Source organism: Hippocampus bargibanti, linkage group LG11 (genome assembly GCF_051943395.1).
Source record: "Hippocampus bargibanti isolate YZ-2025 linkage group LG11, ASM5194339v1, whole genome shotgun sequence".
In the NCBI taxonomy this organism is placed as follows: Eukaryota; Metazoa; Chordata; class Actinopteri; order Syngnathiformes; family Syngnathidae; genus Hippocampus; species Hippocampus bargibanti.
This window is the reverse complement of record NC_142744.1, coordinates 12,279,328-12,298,136: the sequence shown is the minus strand read 5'-3', so window position 1 is coordinate 12,298,136 and position 18,809 is coordinate 12,279,328. Positions and strand designations below refer to the sequence as shown.

General features: G+C 40.8%; 1 protein-coding gene across 4 annotated transcripts in view; it reads right to left on the bottom strand.

Moving 5' to 3' along the window:
• Nucleotides 1-18,809, bottom strand: part of carmil3 (capping protein regulator and myosin 1 linker 3) — a 47,142-nt gene that overhangs the window by 19,717 nt on the left and 8,616 nt on the right. For 3 of the 4 annotated variants that reach the window (XM_089007444.1, XM_089007446.1, XM_089007445.1), the window contains exons 3-18: nucleotides 13,537-13,587; nucleotides 13,228-13,287; nucleotides 12,679-12,800; nucleotides 12,054-12,148; nucleotides 11,802-11,872; nucleotides 11,558-11,631; nucleotides 8,159-8,234; nucleotides 7,985-8,073; nucleotides 5,912-6,006; nucleotides 5,447-5,533; nucleotides 3,176-3,285; nucleotides 3,003-3,080; nucleotides 1,010-1,086; nucleotides 447-551; nucleotides 279-348; nucleotides 110-191 (exon numbers count right to left, since the gene is read on the bottom strand). In XM_089007444.1, coding sequence (XP_088863570.1) covers nucleotides 110-191; nucleotides 279-348; nucleotides 447-551; nucleotides 1,010-1,086; nucleotides 3,003-3,080; nucleotides 3,176-3,285; nucleotides 5,447-5,533; nucleotides 5,912-6,006; nucleotides 7,985-8,073; nucleotides 8,159-8,234; nucleotides 11,558-11,631; nucleotides 11,802-11,872; nucleotides 12,054-12,148; nucleotides 12,679-12,800; nucleotides 13,228-13,287; nucleotides 13,537-13,587 — 1,342 coding nt within the window. Of the gene's footprint in view, nucleotides 1-109; nucleotides 192-278; nucleotides 349-446; nucleotides 552-1,009; nucleotides 1,087-3,002; nucleotides 3,081-3,175; nucleotides 3,286-5,446; nucleotides 5,534-5,911; nucleotides 6,007-7,984; nucleotides 8,074-8,158; nucleotides 8,235-8,317; nucleotides 8,592-11,557; nucleotides 11,632-11,801; nucleotides 11,873-12,053; nucleotides 12,149-12,678; nucleotides 12,801-13,227; nucleotides 13,288-13,536; nucleotides 13,588-18,809 lie in introns of those variants that run through there. The other variant, XM_089007447.1, reaches the window with a different exon arrangement.

The following is an 18,809-nucleotide window of genomic DNA, read 5'->3' as shown; positions in this document are numbered from 1 at the left end:
GAGAAAGAGAGAGAGAAAGATAGAGATAGAGATATGGATAGATAGATAAAATAGAATAAAATAGTCAGAACATAGTCAACTTGATTACCACATGATTTGTACATCTTACCATTATCAGAGATATCTAAAGTCCCGACGCACGAAACTCTTGGAAAGAGTTCCTGAAGAACGCCGGCACCCGCAGAACGGAGCTGTCAGGCAAAGACAAAAAGATCTGGAAGCCGACAGGATAGACGAGGGCATGAATGGAATGAAATGGAGCCTTTGCAGCTTCGTACCTCGCAGGCGCTGAGGTCTAACTGCAAGTCGGTGATATGGGGGTTATTTGACAGACCGAGGAAAAGCGCTCTGGGGGGGGATAAACGGACACGGCATGAGATACAGCTTGGTATGATTGCCACTTTTTTTTATTTTTTTTTTGAAAGGCAGTACCGCCTTCACCTCACCTCAGCCAGTCAGAAGGAACCTTCATGGAGGCCAGGCTGACATGACTCAGGCTAAAGGCCGAGCTGAAGAATTGCCTGAAAGTTGGCAGGGAATCTCTCGCTTTCCTGGAAATGAATCAGAAGTTTGAGACGCTCATTTGACAGTGACAAAACAGAATGGAGAAAATTGGGGGTCAGGAGGACTGAAAGTGTTGCCTGGGGTTTTAAAATCTGTACCTGTGATTGTACTTAATATTCTATAACATTGTTATTGTTCGATGTCAAGCTGATAAGTAAATTGTAACATATTCCGTTTTGGACATACACAAAATTTCCTCTTATAACATGGCCATTATTTGGACTGAATGAATCCCCCGCCCTCTGCCCACAGCATTACAGGGAAAAAAAAAGTCTCCATACCAGGTTTTAAAAATAAAAATAAAAACACAACTTCAGGATGGGTGTTCATAAGTAGCACTCAAACAGAAGCACAAATTCGTTTTTGCTGAGTCAGAAGAAACGTAATGTTTTTTTTTGTAGGGGGAGAAAGGAGATTGATTTGAATTTTCGAGGCGTACACCCACCTATTGGAGAAGCAATTCTTGGCCAGGTTCAAGTAGGAAAGGTCCGCGCAGCAGCCTCTCAGCAAGGCTCCAAACAACTGCAGAGACAGACGCGGGCGTAAATTACAAAGAAAAGTTCACAGTCATTGTGTTGCAACACCATGTTTGCCCGGTGCGATTTTAGCGCAGTGGTTTTCAATCTTTCACAACCATTGAAATTCGCCTTGTGCTCTTTCCAAAAACAAAAAGATGAGGATGCCCAAGCCCCGCATCCTCAAATTGGACTCTTCAGTGGAAGTTTTTGACCATCTTCCTCACAATTATAAAAACAAAACAAAACAAATTAGTTGGTGAGGAGAGTTTCCATTTCAAGGGGCATTAATACCTGTCTACACTGTGTGGATGTGCGCATCCCATTATTTCAGTTGTAAGACTCAAAATGAGGCTAAATATGCATGAGTCATCTGTTATTCCAATTAAATGAAGAAAAAAGGTAGTACACCTTGATGCAGAGCTATTTGGATGACTGATTCAGCAAATGGCCAAATGTAACATGTTGTTGTTGTAATATGTTGTGGTCTTTGCGAGTCAGAACATAGAAGGGGCTAAAAATGGATTATCCTGGGGTACATTTGCCCCTTTGCTGTTTATAAACGCACCGATTTGTTATCGTATGCTGATTAAATGAAGTGCCCGGTAAAGTACTTGCGGCAGAAATCCTAATGTGGAAAAAGTAAGTACGATAAGGTGATTTAATATAATATACTGCACCGGAAACCCCGCAGAAAAGCCAGGGGGGCGGGGAGGGGCAGACGCAAAATTCACGCAAGAAAGACCACAGCCGGAATCGAACCCTGCACCTCTAAAGACAGGGACGTCCAAAATGTTTGCAAAGGGAGCCAGATTTGGTGTGTTAAAAATGTAGGGGGGGGGGCAACCTTGGCGGATGTTCTTTAAATATAACAGCAATTAATTTAAATACGTTTCAGCGAGCCATTCTGTGTTTGCTTTTTTATTTTCATTTCCACATGTATTTCAGTTTATTTGAAACATGCAGATCAAAATTGAATTGACATTGAAAATTGCAATTGAATATTCACTTAACTTCACATTTTTAAGACTAACATTTGATTAATTTTATTAATTAACAAACATGTTAATATTTGAACAGAAGTAATTGCTCTTTTGTTGATTGTTGCCATTTTAGACATTTAAAAAAATTGAAAATCGATATTTTAGAAAATTAGCCTGTTCATTCAATTACTCATTTTCTAATTTTCTGTTCCCAATGTAGCCTGTAGATGGCGGCACTCAGCAAACGCAAGTAACAGCACAACTGCCCAATGTATTAATTCTACATGCGGGCCAGACGTTATTGATTTTATGACAGAAGCTGTGGGCTGGATGAAAATTGACCACGGGCCGCATTTGGCCCCCAGGCCGGACGTTGGACATGTAATATTGAGCAGATGTGGCTAATGTTTTGGCCAGTGAGAGTAAGTACCCACTCCACTGATATACAGTATCAGCTCATCGATATAGATGACACTGACATGAGGATACATTTTATTTCGTGAATGTCTACCTTTCATGACTTCAGTGCAATATGTCAGTGAGATGCCATAACCGACCATAAACCACACATGCGGCTTCCTTGCTCAGTCAGCTCTTATCACAATCGCTTACATCCACAGCACTAAAGATGCTCACTAAAACGGGCCGAGGGCAGCGCAATCAACCTTGCAGTCCATCTCCAAGGTGGGCAGCGGAGGCAGACACGCATCTCAATTCAATTGGCTTTGTCATCGTTTTACTCGTTTGTGTTTGTGCTAATGCAGCAGGGCACGGTTTTGTTTTACCTCTGTTGCGGGGATGCTACAATTAAACATGCGACACAAGCAATGTGACTCATTTATATTCCGCATGCCTTTTCCAGTGTTTTTTTGGGGGGAAGGAGCGGGGGGGCTGAATACAAATGAGGCAAGATAGAATATGTCAGGTCAGGAGTACAAACCGAGTCCACTGTGCAGTCCGTCCCAGACAGATCCAAATGAACGAGGCAGTTGGGCTGGGCAAGGAAGAGGTACAGATTCTGCACAGAGCAGAGAAGACTGTTCATACAAAAATGGATACATAGACCTTCATGTTAAGTGAATTGATGTCTGAGCGTCGATGCAGGAGGCTCACCGTGGCATCCTCCCCCGACAGAACTCCTGGGTTTTTACTGAAGTCCAGGTGCAGCAAAGAATTGGAGTAGTCGTCACTTGAGCACAATGCCTGGGACAGGGACACAATGCCTACGGTGTGGTGGGTGAGGGAGGGGAGAGGGAGGGAAGTATTGGTATGAACAAATGGAAAACGTCACAAAATCATCTGAAAAATTATCCGATGTGAAACTTCTTGGCAAACAGCGAACCCGGTAGCGGAAAGAGAGCACGGGAGACCTATAACTCGAGTGATTTGCCAAGCTCTTACGGCAGGCTACTATTAAACAGGCTTTTGTAAGAGGCCTGCCAAGCCTATTCCTTTTCTTTTTTTTTTCAAAAAAGTCCCATGAAAGCTGGAACAAAAGAAAAAAAAACATTCTCTCAAAGGAGATCACTTCGCATTACAGAACATCGGAGCAGTGTGGGACCTCATTAAAATCATCATCATCCAGGCGCATGGCAGAGATGCAGCAACACAGATGGAGTAACACAATGAGAGGCGCGGGGCGGGAGGGATGAAAAATTACCAGTCCATGCAAAATACAACTCAGTATTGCTCATCTGGTTGTGTGGCTTGACATAACTTATTTTCACATAAGGATCTTGTACAATACATATATACAGCCATCCAGCCAGACAGACAGACAGACATACCTACATACATACATAACATACATACATACATACATACATACATACATACATACATACATACAGACAGACAGACAGACATACATACAGTATGTACTGTACATACACACACGCACACACACATACATACGTACATGCATACACGCGCACGCGCGCACACACACACACACACGCACACGCACACGCACACACACACGCACACACACACACACACACACACACACACACACACACACACACACACACACACATAAATAAATGAATAAATAAATAAAGAAATGATAAAGTTGATAAAAAAGAAACATAATTATATTAATAATAAATTAATAAGAATAATAACAAATAACAATAAACATACATATAAATAATAACAATAATATATAAATCAACAAAAAATAAATAATAAATAACCAAATAACAAAAATACAGTTATAAAAAACAAATACATTGATGACAATAAATAAGTACATAAATAAATAAATAATAATAATAATAATAATAATAATAATACAGTTGACAAAAATAAACATAACTAAATTAATAACAACAACAAATAAATAAATAAATACATCCGTGACAATGATATTGCCCCATTCTGATAAACTAATCGCGCCTGCGAATGCTAAATTAAGAAATGAAAACATTATCCCAAGCCACGATTCAACAAACTGTTGAGAGTTTGGATCCCAGCAAATTGTTTTCAAAAAGTCACTCACGCTGGCAAAACAGTTTTAGAAACAGGGGCGAGATAAAACACCGATAAGGCAAGAAATCAAGATTTTTGCTTTTATATATTTTTTTTTAATTATATTTTTATCTGAGTGGGGGAAAAAACGAAGATTTGCCTGTCGGGGGAAATCAGGTCTCGCTGCATGAAAAATTATATGCCCCTTTTGACTTGCAGGATTTGAAATCAAATCAGCGATAACGTAAATAGACTTTTGGATTGTTTGGGATAAAAGCCATCCAAAGTGGGACAACGTCCTAAAGCCTATGTGGGATTTCAGGGAAATAAAGATCAGCTCATTAGGATTTTGACCCTGTTTTCATTTGGATAAATGCAGTTGTGTTATGGGTCAGTCTCATGACCAGCGTTGCGAATATTTGCGCAAATATGACGGCAGTGAATAAATGTTATTTGGAAAAATGAATTTCCAAGCCTTGAACATACCGTATTTTCCAGTGTATACGGCGCACCGGAGTATAAGGCGCACCCCTAATGAATTGTGTATTTTCAAACTTTTTTTTCATATAAAAGGTGCACCTTCAATGAAAGAAAAAGGTTTTCCAAATATAATATATAAATACAGGTACTATAGTAGGAGTATATATAAGTATATAAAAGTTTTCCAATTGTAAAGCACACCACATTATAAGGTGCTACAGTAGAGGCTGGGCTTACGCAATACTTCTTCTACATGGGGAAATGAGTCGGTGGCTGCTGACAGTAGTTGACAGACCTATTGTGGCTCAATATTGTATAATATGGCACATACTGTATGAGGCGCACCTGCGTATAATGCGCACGGTCATCTTTTGAAGAATCAAGACTTTTGGGTGCGCCATATACATCGGAAAATATGGTACTTGGCGTCTTTACCTTTAGAAGAAAGGGAGGTCTTGGAGAGATTTAGGAGACGGAGACCCTTGTTGAGACGACACACTTGTTGAATCAGATTGGAAATTCCTGGAACCAAGCGAGACAATCACAACTTGAACAACGCGAATAATACGCACACCAAGACGAACGTTGCCCAAGCACCTTTTGAGAGAATGTTTCTGTTGTAACAAACAGCAAAAGCAGAGAAAAAAAAACCCTGTACCCTTGCGCCTTTTTTTTTTATCAAAATCTCAAACTACTGCAAAGTACAGAGAGGGACCATTCATTGATGGGGCATGAAGGACAGATAAATGTGGTAAAAATAGTAGAAGGTGAAAATGAAGGATCACCGAGAACGGATATTGATTTGGAATTCTTCAAAAGCATCTGAAAGCCAGGATGAAAGAGAAGCTAAGAGATGGCCCGAGACAGCGCCAAGAGGAGGCGAAAGCACAGGCTGGATACCTTGATTGTCAAGTGTGTTGTGAGCCAGGTTGAGAGAGTGAATCATGGAGCGCGGGTTCTCTGACAGTGCTGTTGCCATTTTCTGGGGAAAATCCCTGCAAGAATAAAATGTAAAAAAAAAAGTAGGATGCAGTTCCAACATAATTCCACTGAACAGCAGACAGATTGCTACTTCGGTTTTGTTTCCAGATACATACAATAAATCAACCAGTTAATACATACCATTTAGAAAAAAACCTCTTAATCCATAGGTGTCAAAGTCAAGGCCCGGGGGCAAATGTGGAACGTCAAATCATTTTATTCGGCCCGCAAAAGCAAATGAAATTTGTGAAATTCCATAATGCTTGCTAAAGTCTGAACCAAATTTTCAAATTGTCATATGTAAACCACAATAACGGTCATTATTCTTGACTTGTAAGTTTGTAAGGCGCACCGGAGTATAAGGCGCACCCCCAATGAATGGTGTATTTTCAAACTGTTTCCATATATAAGGCAAACGGGACCCTAAGGCGCAACTTCAATGAATGAAAACAAATATTTTTTAGAAATATATTATATAGATATATACAAAGGTTTTCCAAATATAAGGCACACCACATTATAAGGTGCTACAGTAAAGTCTGGGGTTACGCACGACTTCTTCTACAGGGGAAATAGAGTTGTGGTTGCTGACAGTAATTGCGAAACCTGTTGTGGCTCAATATTACTTCACATATAAGACACACCTGCGTATGAAGCGCAGGGTGAAGGCTTTTGGATGCGCCTTATACAGCGAATAATACGGGTAGTTATCAATTTGTTGTACATTCTGTATGTGGAGAAGATAAAACATTGTAATGTTTTTCCCAAATTCATAACGGGCCTTGAGAGGAAACTAACTACAAGTTGGCTCACAGCAAAAAATAAGTTTGACATAACTTAATCGATAAGTTATTGATTGTGATGCCCCTCATGTATTCAAACCTTGGATAAGATTAAGAATTAAATTTATCTTCTGGCAATGTCCTACTTTAGTGCTTATTTTTTTCACTTTTCCTTCCTAAGACAGACATGCTTGGTGCACTTCTGTTAGATTTAATAGATTTCGACTTTCAATAAACACTAAATACAACGTAAACTCATTCACTGCCATTCCCAAATTTATTCGAGAATTGAAAAGCATGACGTGAAGCGCCATTCACGAATGTGTTCAAGTTTTGGTTTTACTTGCAAGGGGTGCCGATAAAGCACTGGTCAGACCTCCGGCAATGTTTTTCCCTCCCAGAAGGGGGCAGTGTTTGCCTTTTGCCTTTGGTTTGTTTGCCTTTGTTTCAGCTTCATCTGTTGTTAAAGCACTATATAAATCAATATGTATGTATTGTATTTTGTACAGCCGCCCCCATTTCAAGCTCTGATAACTCCAGACCCATATAACTTGGAATTAACTCTTTTTTCTAATAAAAGGAGATGATACAAGGTTTCTTACGCTGAATTGAATGTATACGTAGTCCTAAAACTTAATATTCTGTGCGTCCTGCAATTTGAGTGAAAATGACAAAAACCCTGGCACTGGAGTGAACACGTTTTTGCACATCATCTGGCAGTGAATTTCAATCCCAAAATGTTAAAGCATATTTGATGACAGAATATGCTATTTTTATCATGTCCCCCAATTAAAAAAAATCATGTCCCAAGAGACGTAATCCGTTTCAAGTATTGTGAAATGAGGAACCAACTCCGCCAGATGATTTCTACAGAGAACCAACCCATCGTCTGCAGGAAGGTGGGGGAGATCAGACATCAATACTACGGGGTTGAAATGTGTAGAACACAAAAGAACCGAAAAGGTCACAGGCCAATAGAAGAAAAAAAATGAGCGCAGTTGGTGAGGTATGACGAACAGATGAACGAAGCTACGGAGGTGAAAAGGCTGCGCAGAGACAATTGTGAAAAGAGAGGAGAGGAAGAGGAACAGAAAAAATGTGGGTGGGAGAAAGAAGAGATGTGATGATGTGCGAAGGCAAAGTCAAAGAAAAGTAGCGAAACAAAGTCCACACAAAGGTGACGCGGTGAGGGTATCAGAAAGAAACCTACGATTTTAGCCCGGCATTTTCCAGCGTGACTTCTTCCAGGCTGTTGGACTTGCTGACCGCATGAAGGACCTGGTCCACCACTTCGGACCCCTGGTGAGTCAAAATAGAATTTGATTGACGCACTATCTGCATTCAAAAAGTCAACAAGAAATGAGGTAGTGATGACAATAATTACAATGCGCATGTCTTTGCAGTACAGCTTGGTGAACCACGTGTTGTACGCAATGGATGCCACAATCACAGCCAGGTCCCTGGAACACGCGACACAAAAGTCAGACACAAATAGGCCAACTTCACCTCTCCACCCCCCAAAACATCAGTCACACATTCATACAGTCGCATTATTGCCGCGAAGCAGACTTCGCGGCTGCCCGTGCAGTTTATCATGTCCAACCGGTGCACCGTGTGGGCCGTGCCGCTGTCTGAAAGATGACAAATACCGCGAACGTGCCAAGGGGGGAAAGGCAAGGAGGGGAAAATGAGAGAAAGAAAGAGCTTGATTGCAATTGATGGCCCCAGCAATGGATTATTGGGTTAAGCCAAAGTGCGTGTTCACAGCTTGCAAAAAACAGAACTGCTATCGGCAGTCATGCCGTCAAAACTGCAGCTACCCGAGTCTGTTTGGAAAAGTGCGAGAGAAAGTGAGAGAGTAAAAAAATTAAGAGAGGGAGGGAGGGAGGGAGGTAGGGGGAGGGAGTGAGAGAGAGCGAGAGAGAGAGAGAGAGACAGAGAGAAAGAGTGAGCGAGGGGGAGAGAGACAGAGAGGGAGGGAGAGAGAGATAGAGAGAGGGAGATATCGGGAGTGGCAAGGAGAGGGAGACAGAGAGAGGGAGAAAGAGAGAGGAAGAGGGAGAGAGAGACAGAGAGAGGAAGAGGGAGAGAGAGACAGAGAGAGGGGGAGCGAGTGAGAGAGTGAGAGAGTGAGCGAATTGAGAGAGAGAGAGAGAGAGAGAGAGAGGGAGAGAGAAAGAGAGAGAGAGAGAGAGAGAGAGAGAGAGAGAGAGAGAGAGAGAGAGAGAGAGAGAGAGAGAGAGAGAGAGAGAGAGAGAGAATATTGTATTTGAAGGAAGACCCCATCCGATTGGGAAGAGCCCCTCTCTTGGCTCTTCCCAACTGACCTTGGCTCTTTGGAGAGCTCAAGGTCAGAGTGTATGTCATTTAATTACATAAGTGTTTATGAATTGTGTAAATAATTCACATGTCGGGGGACCGTCGGTCCTCCAAAATAATTTAAGGCATGGTGTGAAAGACAAGGCCCTGGGGCCAAATCTGGCTCGCCACATCATATTATTCGGCCCGCAAAATGTTATGATGCCTGCTAAAGTCCAAACTAAATTTCAAATTGTCGTATGTAAACCCCAATAACAGTCATTATACTTGACTTCAGATTTGAAAACTAGTTATTCATTCATTTGTTGTGTGTTCTGTATGTAATATGTGGAGGGGATGAAACATTCGAATGGTTTCCCCAAATTCATAAGTGCGCTCGAGAGGAAACTATAACTACCATGTTGCCCGCGGCTTAAAAGAAATAGTAATAAAAAATAAATATTTAAAACGTTGATGCAAATTCAAATAAATTGGTGCAGAATCACAATTTTGACCTATGAGCCGAAACCCACAGAGAAAATAAGAAAACTCAGAGGAGAACACTCAGAGTTCTTGTGCTGCGTCCTGAATGAGGCCTCCCATCAAAGCAACAGTTTTGCTTTATCTGTTGTACATCACTGGGGGGAAAAAGGGACGCAATGAAGGAGAAAAAAAAACAGAGACTAAGGGAAGACAAGGAAATCAACAAGAATCAAAGACAAAGGGGAGAGGGAAAGTGCGATTTCGCCAAAGAGGGTCCCGATTGCGAGTGACTCAGACAGCCGTGTTGCGGGCTGCGCGTCGGCCCTCCCAAGACAACAGCGGAGCCTCAATGTGCAACATAATGGGCGGTGTCAAAATATATCACCAGCGTAGACTTTTGATTCGTGTTTTGACAGCAGGGGGGTGGAATGGACCGACATAAACGTCAACGGGTCTGCCGGTGAGGGCGAGGAGTTTCAAAAGACAAAAATGGAAAAGATGAAGGAGACGATAAGCAGGAAGACGCAATAGAAAAGGGAAGCGATGGACTGTGAGGGGGGGGGGGTGAATAAAAGGACTTCCATATTCAGCGAAAGGGATTGAGCTTGAAGCCTCGTCAGTCAGTCGAAGAATGATCACCTTGTAGTCGGCAATAAAGCTCGAAATGGGTCCAATCGGGGGCAGGAGTGAGGAAATGGGACTGCAGAAAGCTAATGTGGAGCTGAAGAGAAAAGACGTTTTCTCTTTGGCTCTCATTTGCATGTACCGGTAAATCATTTCAGACCCCCTCTCCGGCGGACTGTCGAACTGCTGAAGCTGGACATCAAGCAAGAATGAGAAAGAATTTCACCGGCAAAGCTTCAATAATTAGCGTCCTTGATCTCCCCCCAAAAATATTCAAGGTTGTTAAAAGAAAAGGTGATGTAACGCAGTGGTAAAAGGAGCCCGTGGCCAAGCTTTTTGAGGTACGTGTTGCAAACATAAAATTCCAAGTGAATGATTATAGGCGAAGAACAATAAAGTTTATCAGCTTGAACATAAAAAGCCTTGTCATTGAAATTTATTTACAAAATTATACATTGAACGGGAGTTGCAAATCATTGTATGCTATTTTTGTGTGTGTGTGTGTTTAAACAACATCACGTCATTGGAATTGAGTGTTGAAGTGCCATGGGTTATTTTTTTTTTTTGTTATTTTGCTCACCGTTCAACACATTAATAGATGCATGAATTGCCGCAACTGTGCTTCAAAGAATAGCTTTCTTCTTATTTATTTTTTTATTTTTGTCAACCCACATTGCGAGTTCCCCCCTCATGATTATGTAAGGGATGTTTAAGTTTAAACACATGGGATGCACTATGCAGTGTTGCTTTCAAATAAAATAAAAATGAAGGTTTAAAATGAATGGATACACAAATAAACAAATAAATAAATAAATAATAAATAAATAAATAAATAAATAAAATGACATAATTTGAAATTGCAGCTTAAGAGAAGGAGCGATATTTTACAGTCATTCTTTTGTCCTGTGTCCATTTACTGACAAGCATCTCATGAATCTCCCTATCATTTCTTTATTTCCTCTTCCTTTCATAACTTTGCTGATGTATAATTCTTCCGGGTAGAGTGAACGCTGGCGCGAATGGCTGCCGCTGCTCACCCGCACAAAAAAAAATTAAATCCTGTGACTGGAAAGTGTCCTTGAGAGTTTTGAAAGGCACTTAGAAATTAAATGTATTATTAATTATTATTATTATTATTATTATTATTATTATTATTATTATTATTATTATTATTATCATTCGCCTGAAAGAAACGATAAACTAATGCACTTCTTAGACAGTAGGAAGCAGGAAGACGTTCAATTTCCGGATTTATGAGGACGACAAAGGGAGCGTGGATGTAAATAGGGAGGAATTTAAATTCAAGACGACAAACTGAAAAGCCGAAGTCAAAGACTGAGTCCTAACTGCAAACCCGCAGAGAGTCAAATTGCGCCACCTGCTCTCCAGATGACTAAAATCCAGCAAGTTTAACTCCCGGTTATCCTGTGAGTGGTAGATGGTGTCAACATCCTGAGGAAGAAAAACAAGAGAGGATGAAGTACAGCAAAATAAAGCAGCAGAGCATGAACCAAATGACAACACCTGCATTTTAACAGCGCTCGATTCAATCAGGTGACGTTTGAGCTCTTCAGGCGTTGGAGAACGGGTCCAGATTTATGCATTCCGTACATATCGCTTACCCATTGCACTTCCTCTTTGCAGACAATTCCATTGTAGTCACAAAGAGCCGCATATGTCTCAGAAAAACCTCCTAAGAGATGAAAAATCAAAGCCAATAAAGATTTTTAGTTGTGGACAACATATGAACCTTAACTGACTTTGGCTTGTGTTAAAAAAAAGACGAGATACTCGGAATGGTACATTTGATAACTCATGGCCTGAGCAACACATACTGAAGGCGCATGAGATGAATGAGCAAATGGACGACTCACCGCATGTTTTTTGTGGGTCTAGTGATGACTCTGAAATTGGTGAATACTGCTGAATTCCTTCTGTCGTGTCTCCTTCAGCTCGACAAATGGGTGGACTGAAAGATATGAAAAAAACAAAACGTCACATAGTATACTTTTGAACATTTATGTCTTTAAAGAGTTGAAATTAGCCAATGCCAAGGTGTGCAATTTTTACACAACTCCGTTAAGTCTTGACTGCTCTAGAGAAAAATGATGTTATCTAGATTTGTACTTGTCAAATTTCGTTTACTTGAAAGGAAAGTTAAATAGCTCTGCGGATGCGACGCTGTTCTCATGCACGCCACACATGGAAATCACTCTTAAAGGAACATCGGGAGTGGGATGTACCACTTGGGCTCAAAATATTACTGCCGTGCAGACCAAAATAACCACAATCCCTCAATATTTAATAGTTAACATCAGTAAACTGGAAGTGGATTTTTGTAAGTGACTTTTGACAAGACGGACATGTTTTAGACTTCAGAAATATGTCATTGGTATAAAAGTACTTTTTCAATCGGGCGCGCAAGCTAAATGAGTCCCAATGATCGCTGGCTGTCAGAATGTGGCACAACAACAGAAAAATTGGTTATTTGATGCTTACGCGTAAACGGAGTTGTTGAAGACTCGGGATAGGGCGTAGTTGATGTGACTGACCATGTGATCCAACTGGTCCTGGCTTTCCAATCTCAATGAATAAGTCGTCTTGTCTGTATCGATTAGAACCTACACGATGGAGATCAGATCGCATTTGCTTTCATCTTGATTCAGTTTGGCGCAGCAACGGTAAACACGTACGGCACAGGTGTCAAAGTCAAGGCCCGGGGGCCAAATCTGGCCCGCCACATCATTTTATTTGGGATGTTAAAGCAAATTAAACTTGTGAAATTCCATGCTGCTTGTTAAAGTCTGAACCAAAATTTTAAATTATGCAATGTAAATCACAATATGTCATTATTTTTTTTACTTCAAAGTTGAAAATGCGTTTCTCTTTAATTTTATGTGCGCTCTATATGTAATATGTGGAGGTGATTAATCATTCTAATGACTTCCCCTAATTCATAATGGCCCAGAGAGAGAGAAACCGGAACTACAATGTGGCCCGCAGCAAAAAAAGTTTGAGTTTGACACCCTTGACATACGGGAATGCTACCTGATGCTCTTGATAAGTGTTCATTGCACGGATTTCCAAGAAGTTGAACGTGACCTCCACCTGAAACAGAGCCGATTACGGTCACGGTGAATCAACTATTGATCTTTCTTTGTTTCACTGCCGCTATATCCTTAACACTTCCATTTTGATCCGAAATAAAGCATTAGCATCAGTGCTATTTCATTGTAATTGCTATCCTCTGTGTCTCAAACAACCATTACGATATTTGTGAGGGAGTGAAGTATCAAGGTTGGAAAGTGATAGCCATTGATAGCCATAAAATTCAAGTAAGAGAGGAGTCACGTTTACCTTTGTAGGCACTTTGACAGCCAACAGATACAGTCTCCACGTTGCCAGGACCTGAGGGAAAAACACATTAATTTACCGTCACAAAAATGCAAATCACAGCATAAAAGACACATCTCGTATTCAGAGCAACACATGGCAGTTTTTTTTTCTTTCCAAATGACCTGTAAATCGTGCTTAGCACTTTGACATTCGCTAATTCGGATCGTGTCTGCGTAGTATGTAAAATATGGCAATATCTATTGCAGCAAACTGGGAAATATAATGGGGGGGTGCATTTGTGAGACAAAAAAAAGCGGCAAATGGAGGACAAAATAGACAATGACAAGATAGGAATGATACAAAATGGTGTTTTGCGAATGAAAAATGTGTATTCTCCCTCTAAACCAAGAGCATTGGCACAGCAAAATTATGATGAAGCGAATTTGATTAAAGACACTGCCCCGCAAACCATATGTATTGATTACTTTTCACCACCAAGCACGTTGTGTTTAATCATTACCATTGACATGTACTTTGTACAACTAGACAATTACAGTTGAGTTGTACTGCATTCGGGACCGATGAAAGATCAACTTATGAACTAAAAATGAATAAATAAATTCTTTTTTTTAATCACATCTTTCATAAATATGCAATAATAACAACAAGAACATAAACAACAACATGAATAATAATCATCGATATATTGACAACCGGAGTCCAATATAAAAGCGCTATAAGAAAGGATAAAAAATGAGATCGTTGGTGTAAAAACACAGAACAGGTCATATCATAGCATGGCCTTACATGGCTTAATCTGGAATGTAACCAATTTAAAAGATGAAACCAAACCAATATGGGCATCGTTCACCATGCCACAAAATAATAACCCTAAACACATGCGCGAACAAATATAAAAGGAGCTCATCTGGCTCAAGAAGAGCAAGTTTTTAAAAATCAGCAACTGCCAAATGCAAGATGAAACGGAGTACATGAGTATCTTTACTTACAAAACGTATTGGTTCTGGAAGACTTTTCCAAACTTGAAAAATTTGTAAGAAGAGAGACATTTTCCCTGTGAATGCCGTAATTTATTCCAAGGTCCTCACTAAAATTTAGAATTCTCTCTAAGACAATGGGATGGCAGGATGATGAAAAGGAGTACAGTGGTACCTCTACACACGAAATGAATTGGTTCTGGAAGACATTCCAGAACTAGAAAAGTTTGTAAGTCGAGATGCATTTTCCATGTAAATGCCCTAAATCTGTTCCATGCTCCTCGTTTCTGAGCCAATGCGATGCTAGGATGACGAAAAAGAATACAGTGGTATCTCTATACAGTGATACCTTGGCTTACGAACTTTCCCAGACAGTGTGTAAGGTGAAAAGTGTGTATCCCAAAAAAATAATTTCCCATAGGAAACCAATAAATGAGACTAATACGTTCCCAGGTCCCCATAAAACATAATTTTCTACTTTCTAATTTTCTAAGCCTTAAAACTACACAAGGTATACCTTATTTTATGTATAATAAATGTGCTATGGTATTATAATTAAAGAAATAAACTGTACTGCATAATCACGTCGTTTTATTTACCTTTGTGATGGTCGTTGATGGCTTGATGGAATGGATAGCTTTTTGCATAAAGTGTCTCAAGGAGCTCTGGGTTGTACATCTTGGAAGTTGTGATATTGCAACAGCAACAGATGCAAGCAGACACACGAGAAACATCATTAATAGCTGGTTCCCTTGCTTGTCTTTTCATTTCAAATTGAACTGATGGCTCGTGCTGGTTATTTGTGGAGCCTGATTGATGGAAATTTTAACTTTGCAGTCTACACTCTGCTTTTGAACTATCAAAGTTGAAACAAGACCAAATTTCACTGTTTTCTATCCATTTTGTCACTGTCTCGCTGTCGTCTGCCTGTCTCTTTAATGTTTAAACCACCTCCCTGCTGCGTTCTTGACCAATCACGTGGCTTTAACCGAAGACCGGAGGTGGGGAATAGAGGACAAAAAAATGGCGGCAGCCATTTTCTTTTTGGATTGGATTGGATTGGATTTGCCTTTATTAGTCTCTCGTAATGGAGATATTTACATTTGACAGCAGCAAAGTGATGAAAGGAATGAAAGTAGAAAAACAAAATACATGAGCTGCTGGAAAGGGAGCAACTCTCGGGGCACCGTCTTGAAGTCAAAAGAACAAAAAAAAACTAAATAACAAATAATATGACAGCATAGAGACAAATGACAAAATGGAGAATGCCGTCACTCTCTCTCTCTCTGTCTGTAACCCCCTCCCCCTCACTGCTGCGTTCTTGACCAATCACGTGGCTTTAACTGACGACTGGTGGCGAGGAATAGAGGAACAAAACAAGCCAGCTGCCATTTTCTTTTAGGACAACGGGCTTTTTCGCGAACGACACATCACTCATTGTGGCAGCTCCGTGTATATACCGAAAAATAGTTCGTATGCCAAGGTAAAATTTTCATACATTTAACATTCGTAAAACGAAAAGTTTGTAAGCTAAGCCAAGGGGTTCGTAAACCGAGGTATCACTGTATATGAAATGAATTGGTTCTGTAAGACATTTCTAAAATAGAAAAGTTCGTAAGGAGAGACACATTTTCCATGTAAATTCCCTAATTTGTTCCAAGATTCTCATCAAAATTTTGAACTCGCTCTGAGCCAATGGGATGCCAGGTTTATGAAATGGAGTACAGTTGTCCCTCTAAATACGAAATTACTTGGTTCTGGAAGGCAATTTGGAACTAGAAAAGTTTGTAAATCGCGACGTCTTTTCCATGTAAATCCCCTAAATTGTTCCTAGTTCCTCTCCAAAACTTTGATACTTCCCATTGGCTCTCTGAGCCAATGGGATTCCAGGATGAGGCTTGGTATTAGCCAATGGGGGATCAGATAGAAGTATGTTCCGTTCTGAGCCGCATCACAGCCTATGTCATTCCGCAGATTTCTTTCTTCCTCTCAGTGTTAATTTGTTTACTGACGCCACCCTTCTCCCTAATCCTAATCCCATCCATCTCCAAATGCGTGACAGTGTTCTGTCTGCATCTCATGCAGAACCTACTATCCTCCGGTCTCGCTTTCACTCAACTCCCTCCCTCTCCTTCCGAGCTCCGCTATTTCTATTCTTTTTCTGCTCTGTCGCTTTCAATTCCTCAAGGCCTTCCCTGGCTGAATGGTTAATGGCGCCCTGCTGAGGGGCGCTAAGGAGAAGAAAGAAAACGAAACGTACAAAGCGAGCGAGTAAAACGCGGTGGGAGAAAGAGATTTCCATCCCGATAATAGAGTCCTCTTCGTCTCTTCCACTTCTACTACTGAGGACACCAGAAGCCGACCTCTTTTTCATCCATGTACATCCAAAGGAAGCTCAAGTAACGAGTGGACATTAGAAAGAGATACAAAGTGTCCCTTCTATGACAACAGTGCACCATTGACCCTTTGCAGGAAACTGCTGGTCCAAACTAGCACCAGTTTAAAAGCAGGACGAAGCATATGCCTTGAAACAAGAACGGAAGACCGACAGGTCATCGACTTCCTTCAAACCAATCTGTCAGTTCTTATCATATGAATAATTCCGGCCTTCAGATATCTTGGATTTGATCTGCTGTATGATGAACAAGAACATAAGGCAGGGATATACGTTTAAATTCGGTTTAAGGTTTCTTTTTCCATTTTTTTTTTAGGTGAAGAGAAATCTCTTATTTTGATTATTTCGGATTCAGATTATTTCATTGGTACTTTTAATACTTCTTGGTGAGGTGCTGTATATGGTTAAAACCAGCTGTTGACGTACAAGTCGATCATTTATGTGGCTAAGCAACGGAGCGGAATGCTGCGCTGTACAATTTGTTCATAACCAAGGTCGCGGTGGCAAATAGCTTTCCCAGGCTTTGTCGTGAACAAAAGACGGTCACTATTTTGAAGGAAAAATCCGGTTGTTGTAATGTTGTTTACTTATTGTAAGCAAAATCGTCAAATTACGTCAAAAAACGCACAACATGAAATCGGTTCGACGAGTTTCAGTTGTGCGAAAATAAATTTATTTTTTAAAAAATTATTTGACTGGGTAAGGCCAAGGCGATTGTCACTGAAGGTGGCGAGAGATAACTGTCGCGCCCTTGCGAGATTGCCCCAGTTGAAAGAAGTGGACATCCCCAAAGTAAAACAGCAAGGCAGCGTTAGAGTGTGAGTACAAGCTGTAAACGAAAATAATGGTTCCCTTCGTGTGAGTGTTGCAGTCATTTGAGGACAGGGGTTGGGGTGCGGGGGTGCCAATATTCACCACGAGCCGTCAGCATTGACTTCTTGAACAAAGTACTTCAAAGGCTCAGCCACGTACAATGCGGCTAAGCCTCTGGCGCGACGAGCTGCGGATCAGAGCCACGTTTGGTCACCGGTGGTGGGATCTGTAGCTCCACCAAAGGGGCAATTCTAACATACATTTTGTCGACAAAGAGCGACAAAGGGAGAAAATGGACATTGCCACTTGCTTAGGTGAAGCATGCTAGCTCGGCGATAGACGCGCACCAGATAACTGGGCTAGCTAGCCCTTAGCTATTACGCTCTGCTTTGTCACTGGCAAACGCACAGGCATTCATCCATCGGTGAAGAACAGCTCGCCAGACTTTTTGTCTGTCTCTCTGTCCCAATGTGGACTATGAAAATGGAGACGCCCCAGGTCCCGCGTTCAAAGTGGATTTTAGAGTGGTTAGAAGAGCGAAAAATGAAAGTGAATGAGAGGACGGAAAGATGGAAGGTCACAATTTGCCTCCTATTCCTCAAATAGCTACCCGGTGCTTCAAACAGCGGGATAATAATAATAATAATAATAATAATAATAATAATAATAATAATAATAATACATTTAAAGGACCAGCCTGGTCTCAAGCAAATATATTAGGGCTCAACCTCCGCTGAAAAATAGCTCAACCAGTGGCGAGGGGGGTTTCTTTATGACCCAGAACAAAGTAACAAGTCTGCAACAAGATGACAAATGCCTTTGACATTGTGGAGGCCGGAACATTGCAGGTCCGTGTCCAGTAATTCACAAACTATATTTGGGATATTGTGTCAAGTCAGCACAATTTAAAATTGTGCAATGACATGCAGATAACGAGATTGTAACGAGGTTGTTTCAATTTACACTTGATAAGTGGGAGCGCCCTCCCTGGAGGGACCCGACAATATGTACAAAGGTGATGAAAAGATCAATCTTCCATGACAAGTTCCCTTGAACAAAAATTGCAATAAATATAGCAAAAAAAAGTA